This window comes from Acanthamoeba castellanii (genome assembly GCF_000313135.1).
Source record: "Acanthamoeba castellanii str. Neff unplaced genomic scaffold scf7180000084709, whole genome shotgun sequence".
Lineage (NCBI taxonomy): Eukaryota > Discosea > Longamoebia > Acanthamoebidae > Acanthamoeba > Acanthamoeba castellanii.
The window spans coordinates 79768-102901 of NW_004457671.1; the positions used below are offsets into that span (position 1 = coordinate 79768).

At 57.3% G+C, this 23134-nt stretch overlaps 10 protein-coding genes across 10 annotated transcripts; 5 read left to right on the forward strand and 5 right to left on the reverse strand.

Annotated features, from left to right (window-relative positions):
- Positions 1 to 467: 467 nt before the first annotated feature.
- Positions 468 to 2805, forward strand: ACA1_143720 (fungal Zn(2)-Cys(6) binuclear cluster domain containing protein; the record flags this gene model as incomplete). The annotated part of the gene is made up of 6 exons (XM_004353468.1): positions 468 to 601; positions 753 to 1427; positions 1534 to 1689; positions 1803 to 1911; positions 2073 to 2273; positions 2368 to 2805. 6 exons carry the CDS (start codon positions 468 to 470, stop codon positions 2803 to 2805), a joined length of 1713 nt encoding a protein of 570 aa, XP_004353520.1.
- Positions 2806 to 3283: 478 nt separating this feature from the next.
- Positions 3284 to 4305, reverse strand: ACA1_143730 (uncharacterized protein; the record flags this gene model as incomplete). The annotated part of the gene is made up of 3 exons (XM_004353469.1): positions 3284 to 4056; positions 4092 to 4105; positions 4268 to 4305. 3 exons carry the CDS (start codon positions 4303 to 4305, stop codon positions 3284 to 3286), a joined length of 825 nt encoding a protein of 274 aa, XP_004353521.1.
- A 456-nt stretch (positions 4306 to 4761) lies between these two features.
- ACA1_143740 (Ankyrin repeatcontaining protein) lies at positions 4762 to 7819 on the reverse strand (the record flags this gene model as incomplete). The annotated part of the gene is made up of 10 exons (XM_004353470.1): positions 4762 to 4905; positions 4997 to 5188; positions 5320 to 5489; positions 5626 to 5698; positions 5774 to 5920; positions 6003 to 6226; positions 6290 to 7030; positions 7202 to 7355; positions 7522 to 7659; positions 7739 to 7819. 10 exons carry the CDS (start codon positions 7817 to 7819, stop codon positions 4762 to 4764), a joined length of 2064 nt encoding a protein of 687 aa, XP_004353522.1.
- Positions 7820 to 8107: 288 nt separating this feature from the next.
- On the forward strand, positions 8108 to 9016 carry ACA1_143750 (uncharacterized protein; the record flags this gene model as incomplete). The annotated part of the gene is made up of 2 exons (XM_004353471.1): positions 8108 to 8223; positions 8320 to 9016. The coding sequence occupies 2 exons, from the start codon at positions 8108 to 8110 to the stop codon at positions 9014 to 9016; spliced, it is 813 nt and encodes a 270-aa protein (XP_004353523.1).
- Positions 9017 to 9174: 158 nt separating this feature from the next.
- Positions 9175 to 12117, reverse strand: ACA1_143760 (uncharacterized protein; the record flags this gene model as incomplete). The annotated part of the gene is made up of 6 exons (XM_004353472.1): positions 9175 to 9503; positions 9606 to 9698; positions 9782 to 10576; positions 10642 to 10807; positions 10882 to 11994; positions 12058 to 12117. 6 exons carry the CDS (start codon positions 12115 to 12117, stop codon positions 9175 to 9177), a joined length of 2556 nt encoding a protein of 851 aa, XP_004353524.1.
- A 1636-nt stretch (positions 12118 to 13753) lies between these two features.
- ACA1_143770 (WD repeatcontaining protein 40A, putative) lies at positions 13754 to 14732 on the forward strand (the record flags this gene model as incomplete). Its single annotated transcript, XM_004353473.1, has 7 exons — positions 13754 to 13801; positions 14013 to 14085; positions 14144 to 14188; positions 14268 to 14353; positions 14414 to 14452; positions 14514 to 14583; positions 14698 to 14732. Coding segments are annotated over 7 exons (396 nt in total), but the record flags the coding sequence as incomplete, so codon positions are not given.
- Positions 14733 to 15885: 1153 nt separating this feature from the next.
- On the forward strand, positions 15886 to 18226 carry ACA1_143780 (FGGAP repeat domain containing protein; the record flags this gene model as incomplete). Its single annotated transcript, XM_004353474.1, has 11 exons — positions 15886 to 15897; positions 16077 to 16206; positions 16300 to 16443; positions 16547 to 16667; positions 16755 to 16894; positions 16975 to 17124; positions 17211 to 17357; positions 17455 to 17649; positions 17739 to 17870; positions 17954 to 18102; positions 18194 to 18226. The coding sequence occupies 11 exons, from the start codon at positions 15886 to 15888 to the stop codon at positions 18224 to 18226; spliced, it is 1353 nt and encodes a 450-aa protein (XP_004353526.1).
- A 293-nt stretch (positions 18227 to 18519) lies between these two features.
- On the forward strand, positions 18520 to 19599 carry ACA1_143790 (ribosomal protein L24, putative; the record flags this gene model as incomplete). Its single annotated transcript, XM_004353475.1, has 5 exons — positions 18520 to 18603; positions 18728 to 18823; positions 18908 to 19011; positions 19129 to 19253; positions 19352 to 19599. The coding sequence occupies 5 exons, from the start codon at positions 18520 to 18522 to the stop codon at positions 19597 to 19599; spliced, it is 657 nt and encodes a 218-aa protein (XP_004353527.1).
- Positions 19600 to 19740: 141 nt separating this feature from the next.
- On the reverse strand, positions 19741 to 20646 carry ACA1_143800 (ribosome biogenesis protein nop16 protein; the record flags this gene model as incomplete). Its single annotated transcript, XM_004353476.1, has 4 exons — positions 19741 to 20013; positions 20129 to 20235; positions 20386 to 20435; positions 20501 to 20646. 4 exons carry the CDS (start codon positions 20644 to 20646, stop codon positions 19741 to 19743), a joined length of 576 nt encoding a protein of 191 aa, XP_004353528.1.
- A 2071-nt stretch (positions 20647 to 22717) lies between these two features.
- Positions 22718 to 23046, reverse strand: ACA1_143810 (uncharacterized protein; the record flags this gene model as incomplete). The annotated part of the gene is made up of 2 exons (XM_004353477.1): positions 22718 to 22934; positions 23024 to 23046. The coding sequence occupies 2 exons, from the start codon at positions 23044 to 23046 to the stop codon at positions 22718 to 22720; spliced, it is 240 nt and encodes a 79-aa protein (XP_004353529.1).
- Positions 23047 to 23134: the final 88 nt, after the last annotated feature.

Consider the following 23134-nt stretch of genomic DNA (forward strand, 5'->3'; position numbering starts at 1 on the left):
GGTGTATGTTCTCACAAGTCTAATGTAGCCCCTGTTGTGAGAAGAACAGTTGTTCGCCTTTCCGTAATTTATTCTCTTTTTCCTCGATTTTCTCTTCTCCCCCCCAAAGGAAACAAGTACAAAAAATTAAATCATTTCTCGGCCTGGCGGCGGCTGCCGTTGTGGTAAATGCCGAGTAGACGCGACGGCGCACGAACAAGTGCGGGCAGAAGACGCCGACACCCACCACAACGCCAACACGCCGCCCGCCAGCCTGGCCGAGCGATGGATGCACGGCGCCTTGTTGTTGTTGAGTTCCATTGTTTTTGACTGGCGCAAAGAGAAGAAACCCATTGATGATGATGGTTGCGAGGTGCTCGTCACGATCACGATCACGTGATTCGTTTTGTCGGCCTCCAAAAAGGAAGAAGCTCAGTCAACAGAAGAACAAGACAGAAAAAGAAAGAAGACCCCAAGCACGGCAGAAGATGGAGACGGAGGCGGACTGCCACAGCTCCTTGTCCTCGCACCATCAGCAGCCTGCCACCGACACAGAACGCGCCGGCGCCGCGGGGCCAAAGGCGTGCGCAACGTGCCGTCTGGCCCACGTCTCTTGCGACCGGTCCGTGTTGCCACTCCCCCAAGGCGCCCAACCAAAAATATAATCTGTTATTTATTTAATTTTATTTGTAATATATATTACAAATAAAAATATAATCTGTTATTTATTTAATTTTATTTGTAATATATATATTTTTATGCATTATAAATAGGAACCAGCCGTGCGCGCGGTGCATGCGGCTGGGCAAGACCGACAGCTGCCAGCCGTCGCCCACGCGCAAGCGCGGCCGCCCACGCAAGGCCCCATCCGACGAACAACCACCAGTAAGGCACCACCAACCACAACTGAGCAAGCGCGCCTGCATTCGGCCCACGACGACCAACGCTGTGGTAATGTCTGACGACACCACCACCTCCTGCCAACACCTGCCGTCACTGCAGCTCTGCCCTACAACGACAGCCAACTCAGCATCGCCAACCACCACCACCACCACCTACGCTGGCTCCACTTCGCTGCCTTCGTCGTCGCCGTCGCGGTCATCGTCATCACCAGCAGACGAGGGGTGCGCGTCGTTTTCACAGCCCGAGGCGAGGTCTCTTCCCGGCCACCAGCGATTCGCGCCGGCGGCGGGCCAGAAGCAGGAGCAGGACTCACAGGGGCTGCGGTCGCTGCTGATGCTGGTGGTGGACCAGATGCGCGAGATGCGGCGCGAGAACGAGCGACTGCACGACACCATCGCCCAGCTGTGCACCACACAGAAGGAGACCGAGCGCAGGCTGGCGCGCATGGAGCAGGATTACCAACCATCAAGCTCACGCAGACACGCATGGAGCTGGAGCTCAACCAGAAGAGCGACCACCACGCCACAACCCACCGACTTGACCACGTCCACACCCACACATGCCCCGCGTGCCCGCCTTCGCTTTCGTCTTGCCTGGCGGCGGCGGCGGCTGCGCGACCAGCAATCCCACCGCAATTGGACTCCCGGCCAGTACCTCGGCACAGTCGTCGTCTTGGTGCGTTGGCGTGCCGCACGTCGCGGCCGCGGCGCCCACGACGTCGCGAGCCGAAGTAGAGCGGTTCATCGCGCAGACGCTTCCGTTTCTGCGGGCGTTCGATCAGTCTTCGCTCATCATCCGCGACTTGCAGTACACGCCCGCCCGGCTTCCACGACTTCCAATCTGCTCCGATTGTTGTATACCCACTGCAATGTTCTGTGTACTCAACCCCCGTGGCGTGGGGCGTGGCGTGATCTGGACAGACGTCCATTCGTCGTCATGCACATGAACGAGGTCGAGACGCTGGACGACCTGATGCCCATCATCGTGTACGCGTCACCGTCCCTGTGCAGCCTCCTCGGCTACAACTCCGTACGCCGCCGCATTGCCCGTCCCACCCTCACCTGCCCCGCACACGACGCACACACGCACACACACACGACGCACACACGACGCACACGACTCACACCACCGCGGACGGGACGGCTGACTGTGGTACCGGTGGGCGGGGATGGTACTAACCCAACCAACAGTTTGAGCTGCACGGCTCGCCGATAGCTTCGTTCGGCTTCGCGGACCAGGAGTTTTTGCCAATGTTCGTGGAGATAGCGCTGACGCCGTCGCCCACGCCCGTCGGCCTGCCCCTCGGGGCGACCGGCGTCTTTGACACGAAAGACGGGCGCAGCGTGCGGGTGTCCACCACGCACCAAGTCCTCTACAGCCAACGACAGATGGTACTGCTCCGGTCACGAGCCCATTCTGATTTTTAACCATACAACACCCAACACGACACACACACACACACAGGCGCAATGGCTCATCATGCAGGTTGACAAGGTTCTAGAGTCGGCACCGCTCACGACGCCGGGCCTACGTGTCGTAAACGACCCCACTGCCCGAGCGATTGCCCGAGCGCACCTGCTCACGCGGCTGCCGCATTCGCTGCTCTTTGAGCTCCGCGGCCGCGGCCGCGAGTTGACAACCACCACCCAACTGCCCGATGCCGCACACCACCACCGAGATTCGCACCATTGCCTCCACCACCACCAGGCGTTCGTCGAGCCGCTAACGAGCCAGCAGCAAGACGATGTAGGGGCGATGCAGCCTGAACTACGGGCAGATGCCGAACTGGAGGAGCTCATTCGGGTACTCGGGTCGCCGAGCCAGGGCAGCGGCGGCCGGGTGCGTTCGCCGCAGATGACGATGGGCTTCACCTCGCGCCCGCCACCCACGCCCTCCAGTCTCGCCGAGCGATGGATGCGCTGAGCCGAGCGCAACCTGCAAACGGAACAAATAAGATTGAGAGAGGGCCACCGCCGTGAATGCGACTGTGACAGCAGACGCGCAGACGCGCATGGAGCTCAACAAGATGATGGCGATTCATCAATGATGGCGAGTCACTCCCGTTCACAGCCGGCACAACCGTGCGCTGGACTGCTTGCAGAAGGTGAAACAATAGGGTGAAACCAATAGGGGTGGTCGGGACAGACATTGCCGGTGATCATCATCAGGCGGCCGTTCCTGCTCGCGCGGCCGCCGCATTCGCTGCTCGCTGGGCAGTGCAAGTTGACCACCGCCCCCCAACCGCACCCATATCACAATCTTAATTGAAGGCCCACCCACACACCAAGCCAACACGTCATCAACATCTATATCTATGGATATACTGTATTTCTTCATTTCTTCTAATATAACCAGAAACATGAAGGGGGCGGCATGTTGCCCAAGGCTATTGGCATTGATCTTAAATGCGGGTGCCGGTGGGGTGGGTGGCGGCCATGGCGGGATCGGCCATGCCGTGCTTGAGCATGCGGCCCTCCTCCTTCTTGACCGGGTTGCGCGTGATGGTGCCGGCCAACTCCTTGGCCGTGCCCTTGATCTTCTGCCCCACCGTCGAGTGCTGCTGCTCGTGGTGGTGGCCTGTGGTCGTGGTGCCGGTGGTGCCGTAGCGCTCGCCGGGCAGGGTGGTCGCGCCGGCCGTGGTCGACAGCCGCCGCTCGGCCTCGAGGGCGCCCACACCACCACCATGATGGGCACCGGCGGTGGTGGCGAGGGGCTGGTGCTGATGGGCGGAAAGGCCGGTGGTGCCTGTGAGTGCAGCGCCCATCAAGGGCTTCTCGACGACGGGCGGCAGCATCGTGGTGCGGTCCTGCTCGAGGACGCGCCGCTCGGTGGTGATCTGGGTCTTGATGGTGGGCTGGATGCGGTGCTCGCGCTCGTGGATGACCGGCTGGATGTGGTGCTCTCGGCGCACCTCGACCGGCCGCTCCACGACGACCTCGCGCTCGACGATGGGCTGGTGCTCCACCACACTGGTCGTCGCACCACGCATGGCTGTTCCAAGACCAGTTCCGGCGGCGGCGCCCGCGAGCGGCATGCTCGCGCCGGTCACGCCGTGACCATGCTTGAGGGCCTTGCGTTCCTGCTTGGACAGGTGGTGGTGGTGGTCGTTGTGTCCCATGAGGCCGGTACCGGTGGCCGGCAGCATCGTGGTGGTTCTAGCCAAGGGAGCAGCACCTAGGGGAGAGGCGCCGATGGGAGTGGTGGTCGACTGGTGGAGAGTCGACTGGCCGATCGGCAAGTTGCCTGGTGCGCCGCTGGCCTGGGGCATGGTGGTGTTGAGCAGGCCGCCGGTGGTGGCGCCGATGGGCGTGGTCGATGGGCGCAGCGGCGACTGGCCAACCGAGGTTGCTCCCAGGTTGTTCAACCCGTTACCGGCCAAGGGAACGGTCGTGGTGTGGTGTTGGTAGTGTTGAAGTTGGACATGGTTTCGGTGTTGTTGTAGTTGTTCGCTTGTGTTGTTGGTAATGATGATGTTGCTACAACATGACTGCAGGTTTATGTAGTTCGTGGTGGGTACCGGAGGAGAGAAGCCAACGAAAGAAGGAACCAAAGCCCAGGGGATGGTGAGGTGGCCGCAAGGAGGAGCTCAACGTGCACCCGTGAGGCCACCATCTCCAGCAGCTATAGGGCGTGACACTCTCTTCGGGGAGCGGTCGTGACACCAAACAAAGGTAAGGCACGTACGGAATGCTCAGTTCGCCCAACCCAGCCCTTTCTTTCGATTGGATTCCATCACACTTATTGCAACTCCGCCAACGGCACATGTTGAAACCAACTTGACACTAACTCCAGTTGGCCAATCAGTATCTGGGATTTATGTTATGTTGTTATGTTTAATGATAATGTGGTGGGACACGGAGAGTACAGCGAGAGCTGCGCTCAGAAGAGACGCGTCTCGGCAAAGAGGGCGAGGGTGGCGGCGAGTGCGCGCATGGCGTGGGCCAGCCCGAGCGCGTTTCGTGGCTCCATGACTCGCAGGGCTCGCGCGTTGGTCCAAAGCTTGATTTGTGTCACAAAATAGGCCTTTTAACACACACACGACACACGACACACCGCACACACTCACGGTCAGCTAAGGCTACAGCGAAACCAGGCGCGGGGGCGAAGGGCGTACGGCGGTCTTGGTGGCGAGGTTGATCTGAGCGGCGAGGACGGGCTCCTGGCCGCCCAGCGCGTTGGCGGTGACGAGGGCCATGCAGATCATCTGCGTGGCCATGCCTGTGGCCTCTCGCGCGCCCTTGATCACGCGCCCGGGGTCGATCGGCTCCACCAGCGCCTTGCACACATTGTTGTTCAGCTCCGCCGCCTGTGCGACACACGACATGACACGACACGACACGACGCACGCGACACGCGACACACGACACGACACGCACAGCACACTGTGGTGAGCGTCGACGGCGAAGCTGTTGTGATTTGGGGAGGGGGGACACGTACGACTTGAGCGATGAGGGCAGCGGCCTGTCGCTCGCGCGGCTGGGGTGGTGGGGCGGGGGCGGAGGGCGAGGACAAGCGGGCCGAGGCCGCAGCGAGCTGTCGCAGGGCCACAGCGAAGTGGGCCGACTCGTCGCCCCCGGCGTTCATATCCGCAATCGTCGATTGTTGTGCTGTGTGGTCGATCCAACACGACACGCGACACGCGACACGACACGACACGACCAACGACACGACACGACACGAGAAGAGATTAGCCGCTCAACCACCAAACGAAGGAAAGCGATGAAGGGAGGCAGGCGTCGGTACAGGAAAGGGTGGAGAGCTTGTGGTACTGTTCGGCGAGGGCTCGGGCCAGGGCGGCCAGGTTGCTTCGCGCGGCCTGGCGGAAGGTTAGGTTAGGGTCGGGGCGTGACGACGCAATCGCGGTGAACTCGCAGACGGTGTAAAGGGGTACCTGGTCCTGGGGGTTGGAGTAGGCGGTCTTGGCGGAGATGATGAGGGCCTCCATGATGCGTCCGATGGTCCAGCCGGCCTCGCCCACCTGCTCCTGGCCCTGCGTGTTACCCATTCGCAGCATCGTTCGATACACCTCCCGCATCAACTGTAGTAATTGTTGTCAGCTTTCAGCACAAACGACACGCACGACACGCACGACACGACACGACACGACACGACAGGGGTACGTTGATGGCGTTGGCGGCGGCGAGACGTGAGGATTTGAGCAGGGCGATGTCGGACGTGGGCTGCAGGGCGGCCTGCAGCAGCGCTTTGGTGGCCACCGCGGTCTCCTGCACGGCCGACGCCGTCTCGGCGCCGATCTGACCGACGAGCGAGAACTGGACGTTGGACACCGCATGCGTGCCTCGCTTGGCCATGTCGCCCAGGTTCTTGTATGGCGTTATCGCTCCTGCGTTGCATCTGCCCGTGAGCGCACAACACACACCGCACACACCGCACACACCGCACGTACCGGGATCTCCGTTGATTTGGCGCAGGACGAGGGAGAGGCCCGACACGCTTTGCATGGCGCGCTGGGCCGCGGACTCGACCTCACCGCCGACCTGCTGGCTGGCGCGCTTGAGCGCGCGGAGCCCGCTCGAGAAGCTCACCAGCGACGAGTTGAGCAGGAGGATCTCCTGGTCGCCGAACGGCACCGACGCAGCGCCGAGCGCGAGGTGTGACATGGCCTCCACCATCTCCTCCAGCGCCGACTCGAGCTCCGCCACGCCCGCCGCCGCCGCATTCAGCCGGGTGCCCATGTCGCTGCCGCCGAACGGGTCGACCGGCGGCGGCTGGGCCTGGGGCGACGGCGCGCGCTGCTGGTCGACGGACCGCGACAGGGCGCCGGGCGAGAGCGACTGCACCTGCGCCACCGGCGATGGTGCCGGTGATGCGGTGACGGGCTGGGCGCCGGCGACACTCAGTCGGCCCATGGCCGGGGCGAGGCCTGTGACCGACGTGGGCGCGCCGGGCGCAGTGGGCTGGATGTTGGGCATGGCGACGGCCGGCTGCGGCGACGCAGGTGAACCGGGCGCGGGCGTGGCGTCGACGGTCGCGGGAGCGGCGGATGATGAAGATGAGGAGGAAGAGGATGCGGCGCCGGAGGCATCGGCGAGGCTGACCACCTTGTCGCCCCACTTGGCGGTCGAGGCCGACGGCTCCTGGTAGTAGTAGACTCGCGGCGCTTTCGATCGCTGGATCGCAGCCTCGCCTGCAATTGTAATCGTACCAGAGAATTAAATTGAATTGTTATTTCCTGATTTATATTTCCTCATAAATAAATTCAGAATTAATAGTATCGAATATAATTATAATTAATAGATTAAATAAATAAAAGCATATAAACAAAAGGTGGGGAGGCAAAGAGAGAGGCGAGCGGTACTGCGCATGCGTTGGGTGGCGCTGCGCGAGAGGTACTGGTCGCTCTTGTCCCAGACGGTGTGGCCGTGCTTTGTGGGGATGTCGGAATTGGCTCCGCTGCGGATGAGGAAGTAGGCCATCGCCTCCTTCCGCGCTATCACCGCCCTGTACAACGCCTGCACTCGCAAACACATAGCATCACACACACGACACCACATCACACGACACACACGACACACACGACACAACAGCACAGCACAATAACGCAGAACACGAAAGGCCCAGAGAGAAATAAGATGAGCTCATTCTTGCGACACCTGTTGGTGAAGAGTGTGTGCGTACTGTCTGTCCCTGGTTGTCTTGCGAATCCAGATTGAATTTGTATTCAATGAGGAATTTGACTAAATCCATTTTATCATTTTCGGCGGCGATGTGCAGGATCGTGCGTCCCTCCGCATCTTGAGCGCCAAGCGGCGTGCCCTGTAATTTAATGCAAAATATATCATTTTAAAATAAGGTTCCAAGTAGCCCATCTTTGGCAAGATCTCGAGTGGCGCACCTTCTTGAGCAGGGCTTTGATCTTTTTGAGGTTGCCTTTGGTAGCGGCCTTGAAGTAGGATGCAGTCTGCTTGTTACTCATCTCGGCCGCTCACTCGTCTATCACCCTGGTCGCCTCCTCTTCTTGTTTTCGTTCACCAGTGGTGTTCGTGCAAGCCTCCCACAGCCACGTCAGGCTGACGTCAGCGCCATTTTGCCGTTGTTCCATTTAATGTAGACATGGCGTTTTGGCGCGAAACAGAACCGGTGCAAAAACGGTACAAAGCACGCGTTGTGTTGTCCGTCGGCGAAGCACATTTCAACGCGATTGGCGAGTTGGATTGAGTCAGGAAGGAGTAGAAGAAGAGAGGAGAACATAAGTTGTAGAAAGATGGAGTTGCTTCCCAATCCCGAGCAGATGAGACACATGCTGAGATCTCCACGACGGCCGGACCTGCTGCGAATCTCACCACGCAATAACTACAGACTTAAGCGGCGAGATAGAAGGTGAGCCTCTTCATCTACGCTCTCTTCGACTTACACTCCTCTCAAGCTCATCACACTGGAGTCACGGTTTAACTAATCTCTTTTCGTCTTCATCAGTGAGGAGGATGAACAGAAAAAGATCGGCAAGGGCCGAGAAGGCCAGCAGCTGTTCGTCTATCACAAGAAGAAGCGAACCGAGAAGTTCGTTCGGAGCGAGACCAACCATCGGGTGATGACCAAGGCCGAGCTGGCCGGCTGGGAGAAGGAGGTCGAGCGCGCGCACCCGGACAACCCCAAGATTTGTGGCGGCGCCGGCGCCACCGCCATCCCGGGCATCGCCCTCAAGGCCGATCCGCTGCATCGAAGTGCGCTGCTGCGCGAGAAGGAGAACGTCGACTTCATCCTCAACAATGAAACATTCGAGCTAGCCGAAGAGGAGATTTCGCCAGCGCCGGAACACAACAAGAAGCGACACGGCGCGAAGAGCCCGCTGCGGCTCGAACTCGACGTCAGCGTCATCGGCATGGCGACGAATCGCCACCACAACACAGTGGAAGCCTCGTTCATCGATCCTCTCTCGTCATCCACAATGGACATTTCCATAATCGTCCCGCCAAGCCGATCTCGCTCATCCATTGCCCAACCCTCGGCATCATCCACGAAGAGGCTGGCCCTCTCACACGTCGCCGATCCGCTGACGCCAGTCGTCCCGGCCCAACAGCCCACCAGGCGCTACGCGCGGCGGGGCAAGACGCGACCAACCTGCAAGCTGAGCACCATCCCTGAGACACAACAACCTACGCCTCCATCTTGATCATGCTTTCTTCTCGCGCAAGTTCTCATTCCACTTCTTTATTATTTTATTCTTGTACATTTTTAATACTCGCATTTGCTCCGATTAGGATAAATACAGAATATGTATTTATTTCGTAAAGCCACATAAAAAATAGGCTCTACACGTACCTCTGATCATCAGCTGGAGGGGATCTGGCGGAGCGATGAGTAGAAGTTGGCGCAAGGGGCGTGGTAGAGCGAGCCTTGGAGCGAGAGCTGGACGTCGAGCGGGGTCACGGAGGCGAGACACAACGGGCAGCGCGAGCGGCCAGACCAGGCCTGCTTGTCGCTCTTCTCCAGCTGCTCCTGCCACCGCTGGAGGTCGGTCAAGGGCTTGAAGTTGAGACCGGCGATGACCTCCTTGAACACCACCCACGCGGTGTCGATCTCGAGAGCCAGCTCCTTGGCCATGTCCGACTCCCAATTCTTTCCCACGCGCCTCCCGATCTTGTACACCTCGCACAACCCTGCATTGATCATGGAACGTTGTTAGTTAAGTGCAGGATTCACGCACTACACACGACGCACACGACACACACACGACACACACGACACACATGGTGGCTTACCGAGCAGGTAGGCGTCAACTTTCTCCGAACGGAGGGTCGAGGAGAGCATGGCCGCGTTGGAGACCTCCACAAGCTGCTGAAAGATCACCGAGCCTGGTGCGTGAAAGGAAAGGGGAGGGAGAGATCAGCGAGGGTTGAGCGTTACGCCGAGCAGAGAAGAGCGGCGCTGGACAAACCTTGCTGGAGATGGACCAGGGTCTGTCGCATGGCTTGCTCGTGCCAGTCCACCTGGCCCGGGCGGGCCGATTTGGCCTTCTCACCGGCCGGTGCGGCAGCCGCGGAGCCATTGTCGAACGACGCGAAGCTGCCAAACTCGGACGAAGCCGATCCGTCGGCGGCGAGATGGTGATGCTTGCGTGCTTCGGCTTCCATCGCCCGGGCGACGTCGGGGGAGGGCAGCAGCGGAATACCACCGCCGTTGGCGATCAAACTGGGCGACGGGAATGCCGCGGGAGCTGACGCGGGCATCGGTGGAGCGGCGGAAACGGCGAAGGGCGGGACGGACGATGACGACGACGAAGCTGCGGAAGAAGACAAGGGAGGGCCGAACGAGAGGCCGGAGAAGGAGGAAGCAGGCTCCGAAGCTACGGGCGCAGCCGCGGGAGGTTCGGCGGCCGCGGATGGGTTCGACGCGAAGGACGTCCACTCGTCGTCTTCCGCTTGGCTGGGCTGAGCCGATGGTGCCGACATCGGCACGGATTCGGGCGCAGTGGGCTGTTGTTGAGTCGCGTAGGGCATCATTGCCGCCGACACGGCGAGCATGTGGTGGTAGGCGGCCATGTTGTAGTCGCTGACCGACATGCCCGAGGCCGCGGCGGGCGGGAACGCAGCAGCAAAGCCGGGCGGTGCGGTCTCAAAGGATTGTTGGTGGCCGGCCAGCTGCTGAGAGGGTACTGCAAAGGTTGAGCTGGCGAAGTCATTGGCACTGGCCACGACCGGGTACGCAGACGCGTTGAATCCTAGAGCATCCGCTGCAGCAAGGACAGGTCAGCATCCCTCGAGACACAGTCGCTGACATCTGATTTTGGGCGAGAACCTGATGATGTTGCACGCTCGGACACGAAGTCGCCAAAGTCGTCGACTTCGGCAGTCGGTGCTGCGCTGGGTTGCGGTGCCTCGGTGGCGATGTTCGCGAAGATATTCTTGTACGAGTCGTCGTTCCAGTTGAAGGCTCGCGTGCTCTGCGCTTTCGTGGCTGCCGACTGTTGAGGGGAGAAAACGAAACACGAAATTAGCAGACCGTAACCGACTGAGCGTCGCGCTGTCCGGGCGGTACCTGAGTGACCGGCTGTGCTGGCTGGCTGACCTGGTCGGGCTTCTTTGCCGCCTCCCCAGCCAGCGTCCTCTTCTCGATGTTCGAGAACTTGTGCATAAGCGCATCGAGGTTCGATGACGAAGGCGCCTGAACCGCGGGCGCTTTGCTCGGCGCCGATGGCGTAGACGCGGCCTTAGGACCAGAGGACGAAAAGGTCCAGTCCTCATCGAATCCATTGCTCGGGAGTCCAGCAGAGACTTGGGAAGCCGGTGGGCTGGGGCTCGGCATGGAGGCGGATAGAAGTGACGGTGCCGACGATTGCTGTGAAGCAGGTGGCGTGGCGATGCGGCTCGTAGATGACGCGGCCGGTGCGGCGGAGAAGAACAGATCAAAATCGGAGGCGGCGGAAGCAGGAGCTGGGGAGGAAGAGGGTGCAAGAGGCGCGAGCGCTGCCGCCGGCGGTTGAGAAGCAGCATCAACAGCCGCAGGTTGACCTACCATTGGCTGGGAGGAATGGGGTGCGCCGCTGCTGAGCGGTGCCTTGGGCGCGGAAACGAAATCCTCGAACTCGCCGGAAAGAGAAGCAGCAGAATGAGAAGAAAAGGAAGAGGCCGGAACGCTAACGGAGGGTTCCAGCAGCGAAGCCGAGGCGAGTGGCCCGGAACGGAAAGCAGCTGTTGCTGGAGGAGGTCCGCTGGCGAGTGCATTGAGGCTAGGTCCCCGCGCGGGTGCGGGAGCAGCCGACGACGAAGGGGCGAGAGCAGTCGATGCGGCGGGCTTCATGATGGAGGAGAAGAAGCTGTTCACTGTCCCGGACGACGAACCAGCGGAAGGTGTGGCACTCAAGGAGGAGAAGGCGGAGGCAGACGAATAAGAGGAAGAGGTGCCGGCAGGTGCAGCAGGTGTCGGAGTGAGGCCAGCGTGAGGAGGGAGCGAAGCACCCATCATCGAGCCGAAGGTAGAGTAGGAGGAGGGAACCGCAGAGGCCAAGCCCGTAGTGTGGAAGGCGGAGGGAGCCGCGTCTGCAGAAGCAGCGGAAGCAAACTCGCCAAAGTCGTCTGTGGGCGCCGCCTGCTCGTGTGCTGGCTGGGCAGCTCCTGCGGCAGGCACAGCGTACTGATACATAGCCGGCATCTGCGTGCAAATGAGATTCTTATTATCTCTATCACTTAATGCCCTCAACAAAGGCGCATGTACCTGGTACATGGCTGCCTGCTGTTGCATCGCCGCCCAGTACTGTTGCTGTTGTTGGTACATCGCCTCGGCAGGTGTCCCCGCAGTAGCGCTAGGATTCCCACCGTAGCCGTAGGCCGTGCCCGTGGCACCCCATTGCGCCGCGTTGGGCGTTTGCCCCACCACGGCTGGGGTGGCGTAATAGTAGTAATTCTGTTGTGGATTCGACATGTTCGCCCTCCCTTTCGATCTTCTGGCTAGATACGCAAGCCCAGGAAAATGGCGCCAAAGATGAAAGAAAATCAAATAGAAAAGGGAAATAAAACCAAACGCAGGCAAAGATGGCAACGGGTCCTGGCTCTCATCTTGCGTTTCACGGTGGCACGAAGCAGAAGCGACTAAGGCGATGAGTGCCAATGAATATATCGTTGCCAGCTCGCCGAGTCGAACTGTGCCGCAGTTTCTGAGGTCGCGCGAACTGGGTGCACCGTCTCCTGCTCGGCGCGAGGCGGAGGTGCGTAGCGGTCTTGTGGAGAGGCTGCCACTTTCTCTACGCGAGCGAAAGCTTCCTGTGGAGCGCTACCGGTTCGATAAGGTGCGGTTCTTCTACGTTCTTCTTCTTGCACCTTCTCGAAGCCCGAGCGACAGACGCACTCTTTGGTCAACGTGAAGGTCTTTGCATCCGCGTGGCTGGACGCCGATACCGTGGTCTTCGGCACAAAGGACAACAAGGTACTATCGCGCATCCACTTGGGAGAGGAGCTCAACCTTTCGCTTCGTGCTGCAGTTGTTCGTCTGCGGTCCCCGCTCTCCACGCGTGACGCACATTCCCTTGCACGACACTACACACGCGCCACTCGCCGACCAGTGCGGTATTCACAGGTTGTTCGCCTTCCTCACCCACTGGCGTTGATGAATCTCACTGTTCGATCGTCTGGTGGCCTTCTGTTCGCATCAGTTTCAACGACAACCGCAGTCTCCTGGCAACTGGCGCACGTTCCTTGAACGCCCTTGCCTCTGTCAGAGCGAACCACTTACGCTACTCATCGCTCTGTAGGCTGCTTCGGCCGCTGACATGCTGCTCGTGTCATTGCCCAGTTTCACTCCGGTCGCAGTGTTATCGGTAACATATCCTTCTCAATTCGCTTGAGAGGAGGAACTGATGTCCTTCGCTCTCACAGGGACATGACGATTGGGTGTTCTCTTCAGGTAACACGACACAGCAGACTCATGTCTATGGGCGACTCACAGTTGCGCGATGCATACCTCGCATCAGAGTTCGTGAGCGAAGACACGCTGCTTTCTTGTACGCTCGCTCACAAACCTAGCGCTACTCGTCTGGCCACTGACTAATACCCCTTGTACAGCTTCTCGTGACAGAACAGTCAAGGTGTGGCGATGCAACACCGACCAACCCGCAAACGAGGGGAGGTCGACGTCCCTGTGTGACGCGACTCTCCCGCGACTTGAGTCCGTGGTCACAAGGCGCGAGCATGCCTTCAAAGTGCGCGATCTCAAGGTTTGCCTGGCCCTCTTTGAGTAGCTTTCTCCGGCTTGCTGACCCTTCTTCTCACAGTATAACCGTAAAGCCGGCGTACGTTGAGGTGATGCACACTGAGGGTGGTCTGTAGCTGACGTGCTTCGTCTTGCAGTCGTTTTGTACTCTAGGCAGCGAGGGGTAATACGCCAGTACTCGGCGCGAGTGGGGCGCTTCTGACCTTTCCTTCACAGGTGCATCAAGGTGTGGGATGTGGCCAATTTGGACGTGGTACGGCTCCCGATTCAGGAGTGCCTTCCCCCTTCGGTGTGCTGAACTGTCCTTGTGCCCTGCTCTACAGATCACCACCGTACCACTGGAGGATACGAACGACCTGACTTGTATGTCCCTACAAGAAGATCATGACGTGGTTGGTAAGATTTACTCCCGTAACGCCGCTTTCAGCGCTAAAGCCCAGTCTTTTGCAGCTGTTGGTTCGCAGTACTGGATCACGCTGATCGACCGGCGGTCCGGCGTCGTCATCAACCAGATCCGCTCGGTGGATCAGGAGTGGGGTATGCAGGCATTATATCGACATCGTTGGAGCCTGATCATCCTCTCCTCTGCACACAGGCGTCCGCTCGCTAAACTTCCTAGGCCAGAAGACCATTTCCATCGGTATATCTTGTCCATCAACTGATGTGTATATTATGGAGGATGATCATCTTCGTGGTAGGAGGAGGAATGGGTCGTCTAGCGTTCTACGACATGTGCGCGGACAAGTACCGACCGATCGATAAGCACTCGCAGCAGCCCTACCTCACCCTGGGTGATGGCTGGATCGTACGTCACTATCCTCAATCGCGTACAACTGTCGCGGCTGACACCTTGAGATCATGTCAGGCCAAGGACGAGATGTATCGGAACTACCTCGCCCAGAACGTACGAAGCAACGCAGTCGCCCTGTACTGCTCGTTTGTGCCCACACATGTTCTTGGTGCAGCACAACCAGCCCGTTCCGAATGCTGTGTACACTCACTGTTATGATCCCACCTTCACCCGGCTCTTCGTTGGTACGTCGCCATCCGCTCCACTCGTGTCTTCTTTCAACACTCACCACTCTTCTTGTTGAAGGAGGCGGCCCGCTGCTGGTACAAATCTCTCCCCTTTGCGGCACACACCTACAGGTGCTCACCTGCGTGGACCATCCAGTTGGGGCTGAAGGGCGCCTACGCGGCATTCTGGTGAAGCGTCGCTCATCACGAGAGTTCAGGAGGGAACCAGCTACGCCAGGCGCAGGTTCTCTCCTCCAACACCCTTTCGAGTGTGCTCGCAGCTCATGATGGCTAATAGAAACGTTGTTTTGAGGCCAAACAGATGAAGCTGGAGGAGGGAGAGGAAGAAGAGTGGAGAAGAGGGCGCATATGTGTACATGATGATTACTCGTCGGGCGAGCCGTAGAGATCGTTCTGCTGGCCGATGGCCGGGATCGAGGCCGGGGTGTTGGGGCTCTTGGCCGCCTCCGACTTGGGGCTCGACACGCTCCGGGTGCTGCGGCCGCCGCCGCCGCCTCCACCGCCGTTCTTCAGCTTGCAGGCGGTGATGACCGCGATGAGGCCGACGAGAGTGAGCAGGAAGAGCAGGGCGAAGAATCCGCCGATCGTGCCACCGGCGATGGCCCCCGTGTTTTGCCTGCGCTCATCAAAGACGTGTACCTCTTCTGCACTCCACATCGTGGGTTGGGGGGGGGATTGCAAATCATCATCAATCATTGATTGTGAGAGAAGCACGACTTGTGTCTGTAGATGGAGTTGAGGGCCAAACCTTCCTGAGCAAAGGCGGAGATTGCCAGAATGAGCAGAAGGAGTGAAGATGTAAGAACAGAGTTCATCTTGTACAATGTTTGAGTATCGTCCGCCGCGTGAAAGGTGAACTGCACGTAGTTAGATTCTGGCTCTCCTCTCTGGCGCCAAACACCAACTAACAGTTTTGCCTTTTTGAGCTTCACTTTCCGTTTCTGGAGGTGGGCAGTTTGCGCGTGCTGACGTCAGCGCCCGCTTCACGGAGTTAGAGTTGTATTTCGATTGGACCCGCAGGGCGAAATTCTGGACATTATGGCACTCACGAATTCCACCATTTTAATCTTTTAATTTCGATTTTGATTCGCGCCATAACCATCGCCAAGGTCTCTACTTGCATCGTCGATTGATTGAAACAAAGGACCTTTGTTCTCTGATCATAGAATCGAGCAAGATCTTCTCGACAACGAGATCACATCGAGTAGCCTAGGAACAGAAACAGAATGAGCAAATTAACCGCCCTTGTGGTGTGCCTTGTAGTGTGTGCACTCTTCGGTTTGTCCTTCGGACAGGAGAATGATTTCCGAGGTACTTTATCCATCTTGCAGCGCAATCCATTTTGAAAATTCCTCATTCTGATCTCGTTGATTTTCACATTGTTCTTGCCGACGTCAATTCCAGAGACACAAAGGTACGCTTTTGTGATTCTATCCTTGATTATTTATCCGATTCTAAGGTCATGATCATTCTCATATCCCAGCTTCAAGAAAAGGGATCTCCCGCTCGATCCCGAAACTATCAAGGAGTGCATCGGCTCCGCACAATTTAGTCAGTCCGTTAGGACCATCTCTAGCTCCTACCGTGGTCCCCAGTCCATCGCTGCTGCTGACTTCAACAGTTGCGGGCCACCCTCCATCTTGATGCTTCTGCAGATTATTTCGATCCCACTGTGCTGATCTCTTCACGACCTTGTTTTTTTTTTTGGAGCAGAGAATGGCAAGCAAGACGTCGTAGTGGCCTACGCCACCGAGAACAAGGTCGTCTACTTCAGCAACCAAGGTGACGGCCTCTGGTCCGCGTCCGTCCTCGGCACCGTGAACGACGCCTCGGCCGTCTTCGCCGCCGACCTCAACGGTATAACTTTTTTCATCCTCTCAACTGTTGGTTTGTGCTGAGCCAAAGCTTTGGCTCATGTCTCACATCACATCACGTCTTGTTGTTGTTGTTGTTCTTGAAGGTGATGGCAGGATTGACGTGGTGGCCGCCTCGGAAACCGATAACCAGGTGCACTGGTTCAAGAACAACGTCGGCGGCTGGACTCACTACACGATCCTCGATGCGGCCATCTCCGCTCCCAGGTCGGACCACACTCTGCTCTCTCGCTCAACCTTTTTCTCGCAAATCAAACCAATTGTCCGTCTTCTCACCCCTGTTGTCAATTGCAGGAGCCTGTTCGTGGCCGACATCAACGGCGACAACAAGCCCGACATCGTCGCCGCTGGCGACGCGATCGCGTATCTGGAGAACCAGATCACCAACGTGCAGCCCAACGGCTGGACCATCAACGCTGTCACCTACTCTGGCAGTACGTTTTCGGCTGACCTCCTGGCTCCGTTGCACTTCTCTTATGAGATCTTGGATTGGACTCATCTTCGTTCTTTGCAGGCCCGGTCGACTCTATTTTTGCGGCGGATCTCGACAAGGACGGATTCACGGATCTCGTGCTGGCGTCGTCGACCGGCGACTTGGTCTGGCTCAACAACACCAGCGGCTCCGGCACCGCCTTCGCCTCGAATGTCATCGCCACCGCCACGGGTACGCCCTCTCGGCCATCGAAGCTATTGGTTGGGTTCGTTGGCAGCTGCACGGTGCTGATCGCGTTGTCGTGTGTCTTCGTGTAGGCTCGGTCCAGGTGTTCTGTACCGACATCGACGGCGACGGTTACATGGACGTGGTTACGGCGGACAAGTCGAAGAACGCCACCACGCTCTACTACAACAACCTCGTCATCGCCACCCACACCCTGCCCTCGGGCAACAACAACTCGGGTGCGCACACGTCCTCGCCTTACAGCGGCGCATGTGTGCGTCAACGGTCGGACTTCGGGCCAAGCGACTCACACTTTTTTCCCCATTGTGTGTTCAGCCCCTGCTCAGTCCGGGTGGGTGGGCCTTTACGTGGACCAGGACCAGAACGCACCGGAGTCGGTCTTCGTAACCGACATCGATGGCAACGGGTACCAGGACATCGTGGTGGCCATCACCGGTGCCGACACCATCAAGTGGTACGACACGTCGGACTTCTACACCTGGGACGCCCACGCCGTCGGCGACGCTACCAGTACGTTACAGCTTCACTCTTTTCGCCATCGTCGCTCGTCCCCTTCGTCTCTAACAATTCGAAATTTGTTGTTGTGTTCACCGCCACAGGCCCTTCGTACGTGTATGCGCGCGACATCGACGGCGATTACGTGAAGGACGTCATTTTTGCCAGCGCGACCGGCAACCGCCTTGGTTGGTTCGAGGAGCTGTGCGCCACCTCGCTCCCCGATGGCGGTGACGGTACGCACGCACCATTTTGTCCCCTCTTCCCCCCTAAGACACACGCGCTCACATGCCCGCATGTGCGACGTCGCCTCTTTCAGACGATCATGTTGTGGGCTGGGCCGTTGCTGGAGGCGTGATTGGAGGTCTTTTGATTCTCTGGATCCTCGTCGCCATCGCTATCGCCATCCACGACTACATCAAGCACCAGATGCAAAAGGCGTCTGAGCAGAGGAAGAAGGAGGCCAAGGTACGTCCTTTCTCTCCTCCGCTTCATGCTACCGATTGTCACCCTTTGCTCACAACACACGATGCGACACGACACGACACACAACGAACAGTCCATGCTGCCGACCGAGCACGATGACCTGTAAGTAGTGGAAGTAGAAGGGTCAGGTTGGGGACAAAAAAGAGACGACAGAGAGGTGTGCCGCAGTACCGGATTAACGTTTTGATCATATTTATTTCTTGTACGCAAGATCACCATCAACTACAACAACTGCCCCTTCATAATCTCGAGCAAGCATCTTCATCTTTGGTCCCGTTTGCAACAAATCATTTCTCTACCAAGCGGAAAAGAAAATTGTTTTTTCTTTTGCTGCATCGATTTTGGTCATTTTACATCTTGCATCCCCGGCCAGCAGAAGAGAACCAAGAACTGCTAAAGATGCTGCGCGCCGGCTCTCGCAACCTCCGATCCAATCAAATCAAAAACCCCATTACATCATGGAAGATCGTCCGCGGAGACACTGTACGCTCCCTCCGCGCCAGCAACCATTTGAGCGGAATTTTTGCGGAGGAGGATCGCATTTATCAATGCAGCAAGCGAAGGACTGGCTGGTTAATGCCCCCCCCCCTACTCCATCGGATAAAAGGTGCAAGTGATGCAGGGGGCAGATCACGGAAAGAAGTCGGTGGTCATTAAAGTATCTCGAAAGACCAACCGTGTTGTCGTGCGAGGAATCAAATTGGTACGCTGCACACGCTACACGTTCCAGCAATTCCATCATTTGTTTGTATTTATTCTCTCTTTTTTTTCCGATTGTGTGCTGCAGGCCAAGCGCCGGATCAAGGCGACGGAGGAGTCGCAGGGCGGCTTCGTGTACCGAGAGCAGCCCATCCACTACTCCAACGTTTCCCTCGTCGACCCGTCCGATGGGTGCGTTGCACGCGCGTGTCGTGTGCTGCGTTGTGTGCGTGTGTCGTGCTGCGCCTGCGCCTGCGCGTGCGGCGATCACTCCTGCTTAACGATGGTTGCGTGTCATCGCGAGCGCAGCAAGCCGTGCAAGATCTCGATGTCGTACCTGGCGGACGGCACGAAGGTGCGAGTGTCCAAGCGCACGGGCACCGTCATCCCCAAGCCCGCCGAACTCACCGCCAAGCGCTTCAAGAACTACCTCGGTACGGCCTCACCGCACGCGCACACGACCACACATACACACACACACACCACACACACGCACCACGCACGCGCGCACTGACTCGTACGCGTCGATCAGATGGTGTGAAGGACACCAAGCCGGAGGTGGTGACGCTGAAGACCTTTGATGAGACGTCGCTGGTACCGGAGCTCGACGAGCTCACCATCGCCAAGGTCCACGAGAAGCTCCTCCTGGAGAAGGAGGAGGCCGAGCAGAAGAGGCTGGCCCGCGAGCAGGCCCGCGTGGCCTACGGCTTCAGCTCCTCCTCCGACGAACCCCGCAACGTCGGCAGCGACAGCAAGAAGGAGGAGGCCGAGGTGGTGTGATGACGATCGGGTGGTATGCGACCTCGTCTTTTTCAAATAATCAAAAAACTTTTTCAACAAATGTTTATGTGTTTTTTTATTTATTTGTTCATTTTTATTGTATTTCATTTTTGTTTGTGGGCAGTCGGAGAGAGTGGTGCACTACTCGTCGCCATCCTCATCCTCATCTTCGCCATCTTCCTCCTCCTCCTCACCGTCTTCTTCGCCATCCTCCTCGTCATCATCTTCGTCACCGTCATCGTTATCGTCTTCTTCCTCGGCGTTGTTCTTACCGCCGCCGGCAAGGAACTCTGCTCGCTTCCTCTTATGGTCCTCGTCCGGCTTCCTGTAGGCTTCGATGTAGAAGAGAGCCCTCCTCTCCAGCTTCGTCTCCGTTAGCTGGTTGTAGTTCAGTTTGATGTCCCGCGCCATCGCCTGCAGAGTGCACACACACAACATCGTCGCACACACGCATCATCGCACACACGCACACAACACGCGCATAAGAGTCGGCCCAACTCAGACGTGAAACACTGAGTGGGAGTCCGACCTTGAAGTTGGTGCCGTGCTTGTCGACGAGCGCCTTGTAGTAGAGCTCCTCCATCTTGGTCATCCGCTTGTCCTTGGGTCGTGGAGCCGGCTCTGGCACGTTGAACTCTGCATTGGGCGAAAAGGAAATCAATCACCAGATAATTAGGCATGCCAAAAAACAATCGATCGTTCTACAAAGATTGATTAATGAAGTAAATGGCGAAAATGTGGGCAGAATTAAATCGGAACTAAATGAGGAGTTTGGCAGAGGCGCACCAACAGGATCTTTGGCAGGAGCGTTGGTGGCGTTGGGATCGAGCTTCAATCTGCAGTGGCAGTGGTGAGGAAGGGGTTGTGCCATGGTCATAATCTCTTACAGATTAAATGGTACCCGAGATTGAGATAATTTTGGTGCGGCGATTTGTCCTTGTCCCATCGCTTTTTGATCTCCGGGTCTTCGAACTCGAGCTTCTTCTTGTTCTTCTTTGCGTTGAACCTGATCTTCTTTCGCATATGCTTCCTCGGACGGCGTGGCATCTTCGTGTGTGGGGAGAAAACTGAGATGCGGAAAAAACGCCACGAAGAAAAATGGAGAACAAATTGGTACAACTGCGCTACACACAAACATTGTCTCTCAGGCGCGTTCTGTAGTGAAGCCGTCCTAGCTCAGTCGGTAGAGCGCAAGACTCTTAATCTTGTGGTCGTGGGTTCGAGCCCCACGGTCGGCTATCTCCTTTTTTCTTGCGCAAGCACCTGTGGTACAAATTGCACACCGTGCGCCATTCTATTTGCCGGAGCCTGAGGGCCAAGTGTCGGGGGTGTAGCTCAGATGGTAGAGCGCTCGCTTAGCATGCGAGAGGTAAAGGGATCGATACCCTTCTCCTCCAATAACCTTTTTTCCCAAGATCAGAAAGCAAACGCCTGGAGGCAATGGGAGGCTGAGGGTCTGCATCACAACTAGTACAAAAGGTACAGCACCCAGTCCCAAGGGGAGTTGGAGGACTAGGTGGAGTTGGTGACCTGCTGGAAGGTGGGCCAGTTGACATCATCAATGCCAATCTTGTAGTCAGTGGGGTAGTAACTTGTGATCATTTGAAGTGAGAGGTCCAGTCATTTTGAAAAATGATTTTGTTTGTGAGTTAGGAGGAGATAAATTAGCAAACATTCTATTGTGTATGCATATGTGATAGAATGTCCTGCAGTTTCATAGCATGATGGGCTTTGAAAATAGCATGTATGCAATGGGGCAGTTACCTCCTTCAGGAGCTTCAACAGTTCCTTTGTTGTTGGCCATGGCTGATGGCAGGGTGATTTGCACCTACATGTTAAAAAAACTGAAAAAAACAGGACACTTACTTTATTTTGTACACAATGACTACATGTTCAACCTGCTGATACTAAGTTTATTGTGCACCTCTGAACAACTTCAAAATGTAAAAAATATCCAAAACTTCAAAACTGCCCTATAAATTGAAAATGTCAAATCTCACACAATTTTAGCACAACAAAATTTCCACAGTCATTTGTGACCTCTCATTTCAAATGAGTGCAAGTTTAGTGTGGGTCCTGTTGGATGAATCTGCCAGTACATCCATGGCACACTGGCCTCACTGATGCCTGCTGCCCAGTTGCAAAATGTTCTGTTGTGTGTGGTTAGTTGGTTGTGTGGGTTGTTGTGTTGTTACCTGGTCACTGGTGGCCTGGTTGAGTGGTAGAGTCATTGTTGGACATTGAGAAGTAGCAGGCACCCCACTCCTGAATGATGAGGTGCTTGCCTGAGGCAACAGCCTTGCTGACATAGGGCAGCAGTCAAGAGGTGGTCAGGTCACCCAGCAGGTCATAGGCATGGATGGTGATGATGTCCAGCACTGTGCAGCTGAACCAGTCCAGCTGCAGGCTCTCATCAAGCCAGCTCTCATTGCCTGGCTCAAGTCAGTGCAGAAGGCCCAGTTGGGCAGGTTGCTCTGGGCCTACAGGCAGCAGCAGAAAAGAAGAGAACCATCAGAAGGATGAAGAGGGACAAGGAAGTGGCAATGCTGTATTACCAGGTGGCAAAGGAGAGCAAGACCCTCAGCCTCCCATTGCCTCCAGGCGTTTGCTTTCTGATCTTGGGAAAAAAGGTTATTGGAGGAGAAGGGTATCGATCCCTTTACCTCTCGCATGCTAAGCGAGCGCTCTACCATCTGAGCTACACCCCCGACACTTGGCCCTCAGGCTCCGGCAAATAGAATGGCGCACGGTGTGCAATTTGTACCACAGGTGCTTGCGCAAGAAAAAAGGAGATAGCCGACCGTGGGGCTCGAACCCACGACCACAAGATTAAGAGTCTTGCGCTCTACCGACTGAGCTAGGACGGCTTCACTACGAGGACACGTCGTAAGAGGCAATGTTTGTGTGTGGCGCAGTTCTACCTACAAAGTTTGTTCTCCATTTTAATCTGCCCCGAAGAAACCAACCACCAGCAAAGGTGTCCCGCCTGCCTTGGTCTGGGCGCCCTCTTGGGCCGGGCATATGGGCTCACTCCCTTTTGTGTGTACCGGCTGCATCGCAAGGTATGTTGTAAAGATCGCGTTCCAATAAATATGTCTACATTGCTGGACGTGCGCGCTTAGGAGGACTTGGCGTGCAGGGCGGGGGAGTTGTAGATGACCGAGTCGGTGGTGTCGTGCACAGAAGCCATCACCACGCTGGCGGCAAGGGCGGCGAAGATGAGCATGACCGACGTCCAGATGACGATCTGGAAAGTGGCGATGTCGTCGCTGGTGGCGCCACCGCTGGTGCCGTTTCCGACAAGCATGCGCATCACCTCATCACCCTCGCTGAGCCTACGCGGACAAAGGAAAACACGGCTCGTTAGCACCGGTAACACACGCAGCAGTTGCGGCTTCGAGGAGTGGGCTGGGGGCGCACGCACCTGGCCACGGCAAGAGCGGACATGGTGCCCTCGGCGCAGTGAACCTCGAAGTTGGTGAGCGAGGAGGAGAGGTGCGAGCAGACGGCCTCGCTCTGGGTCTCGCCGTTGGAG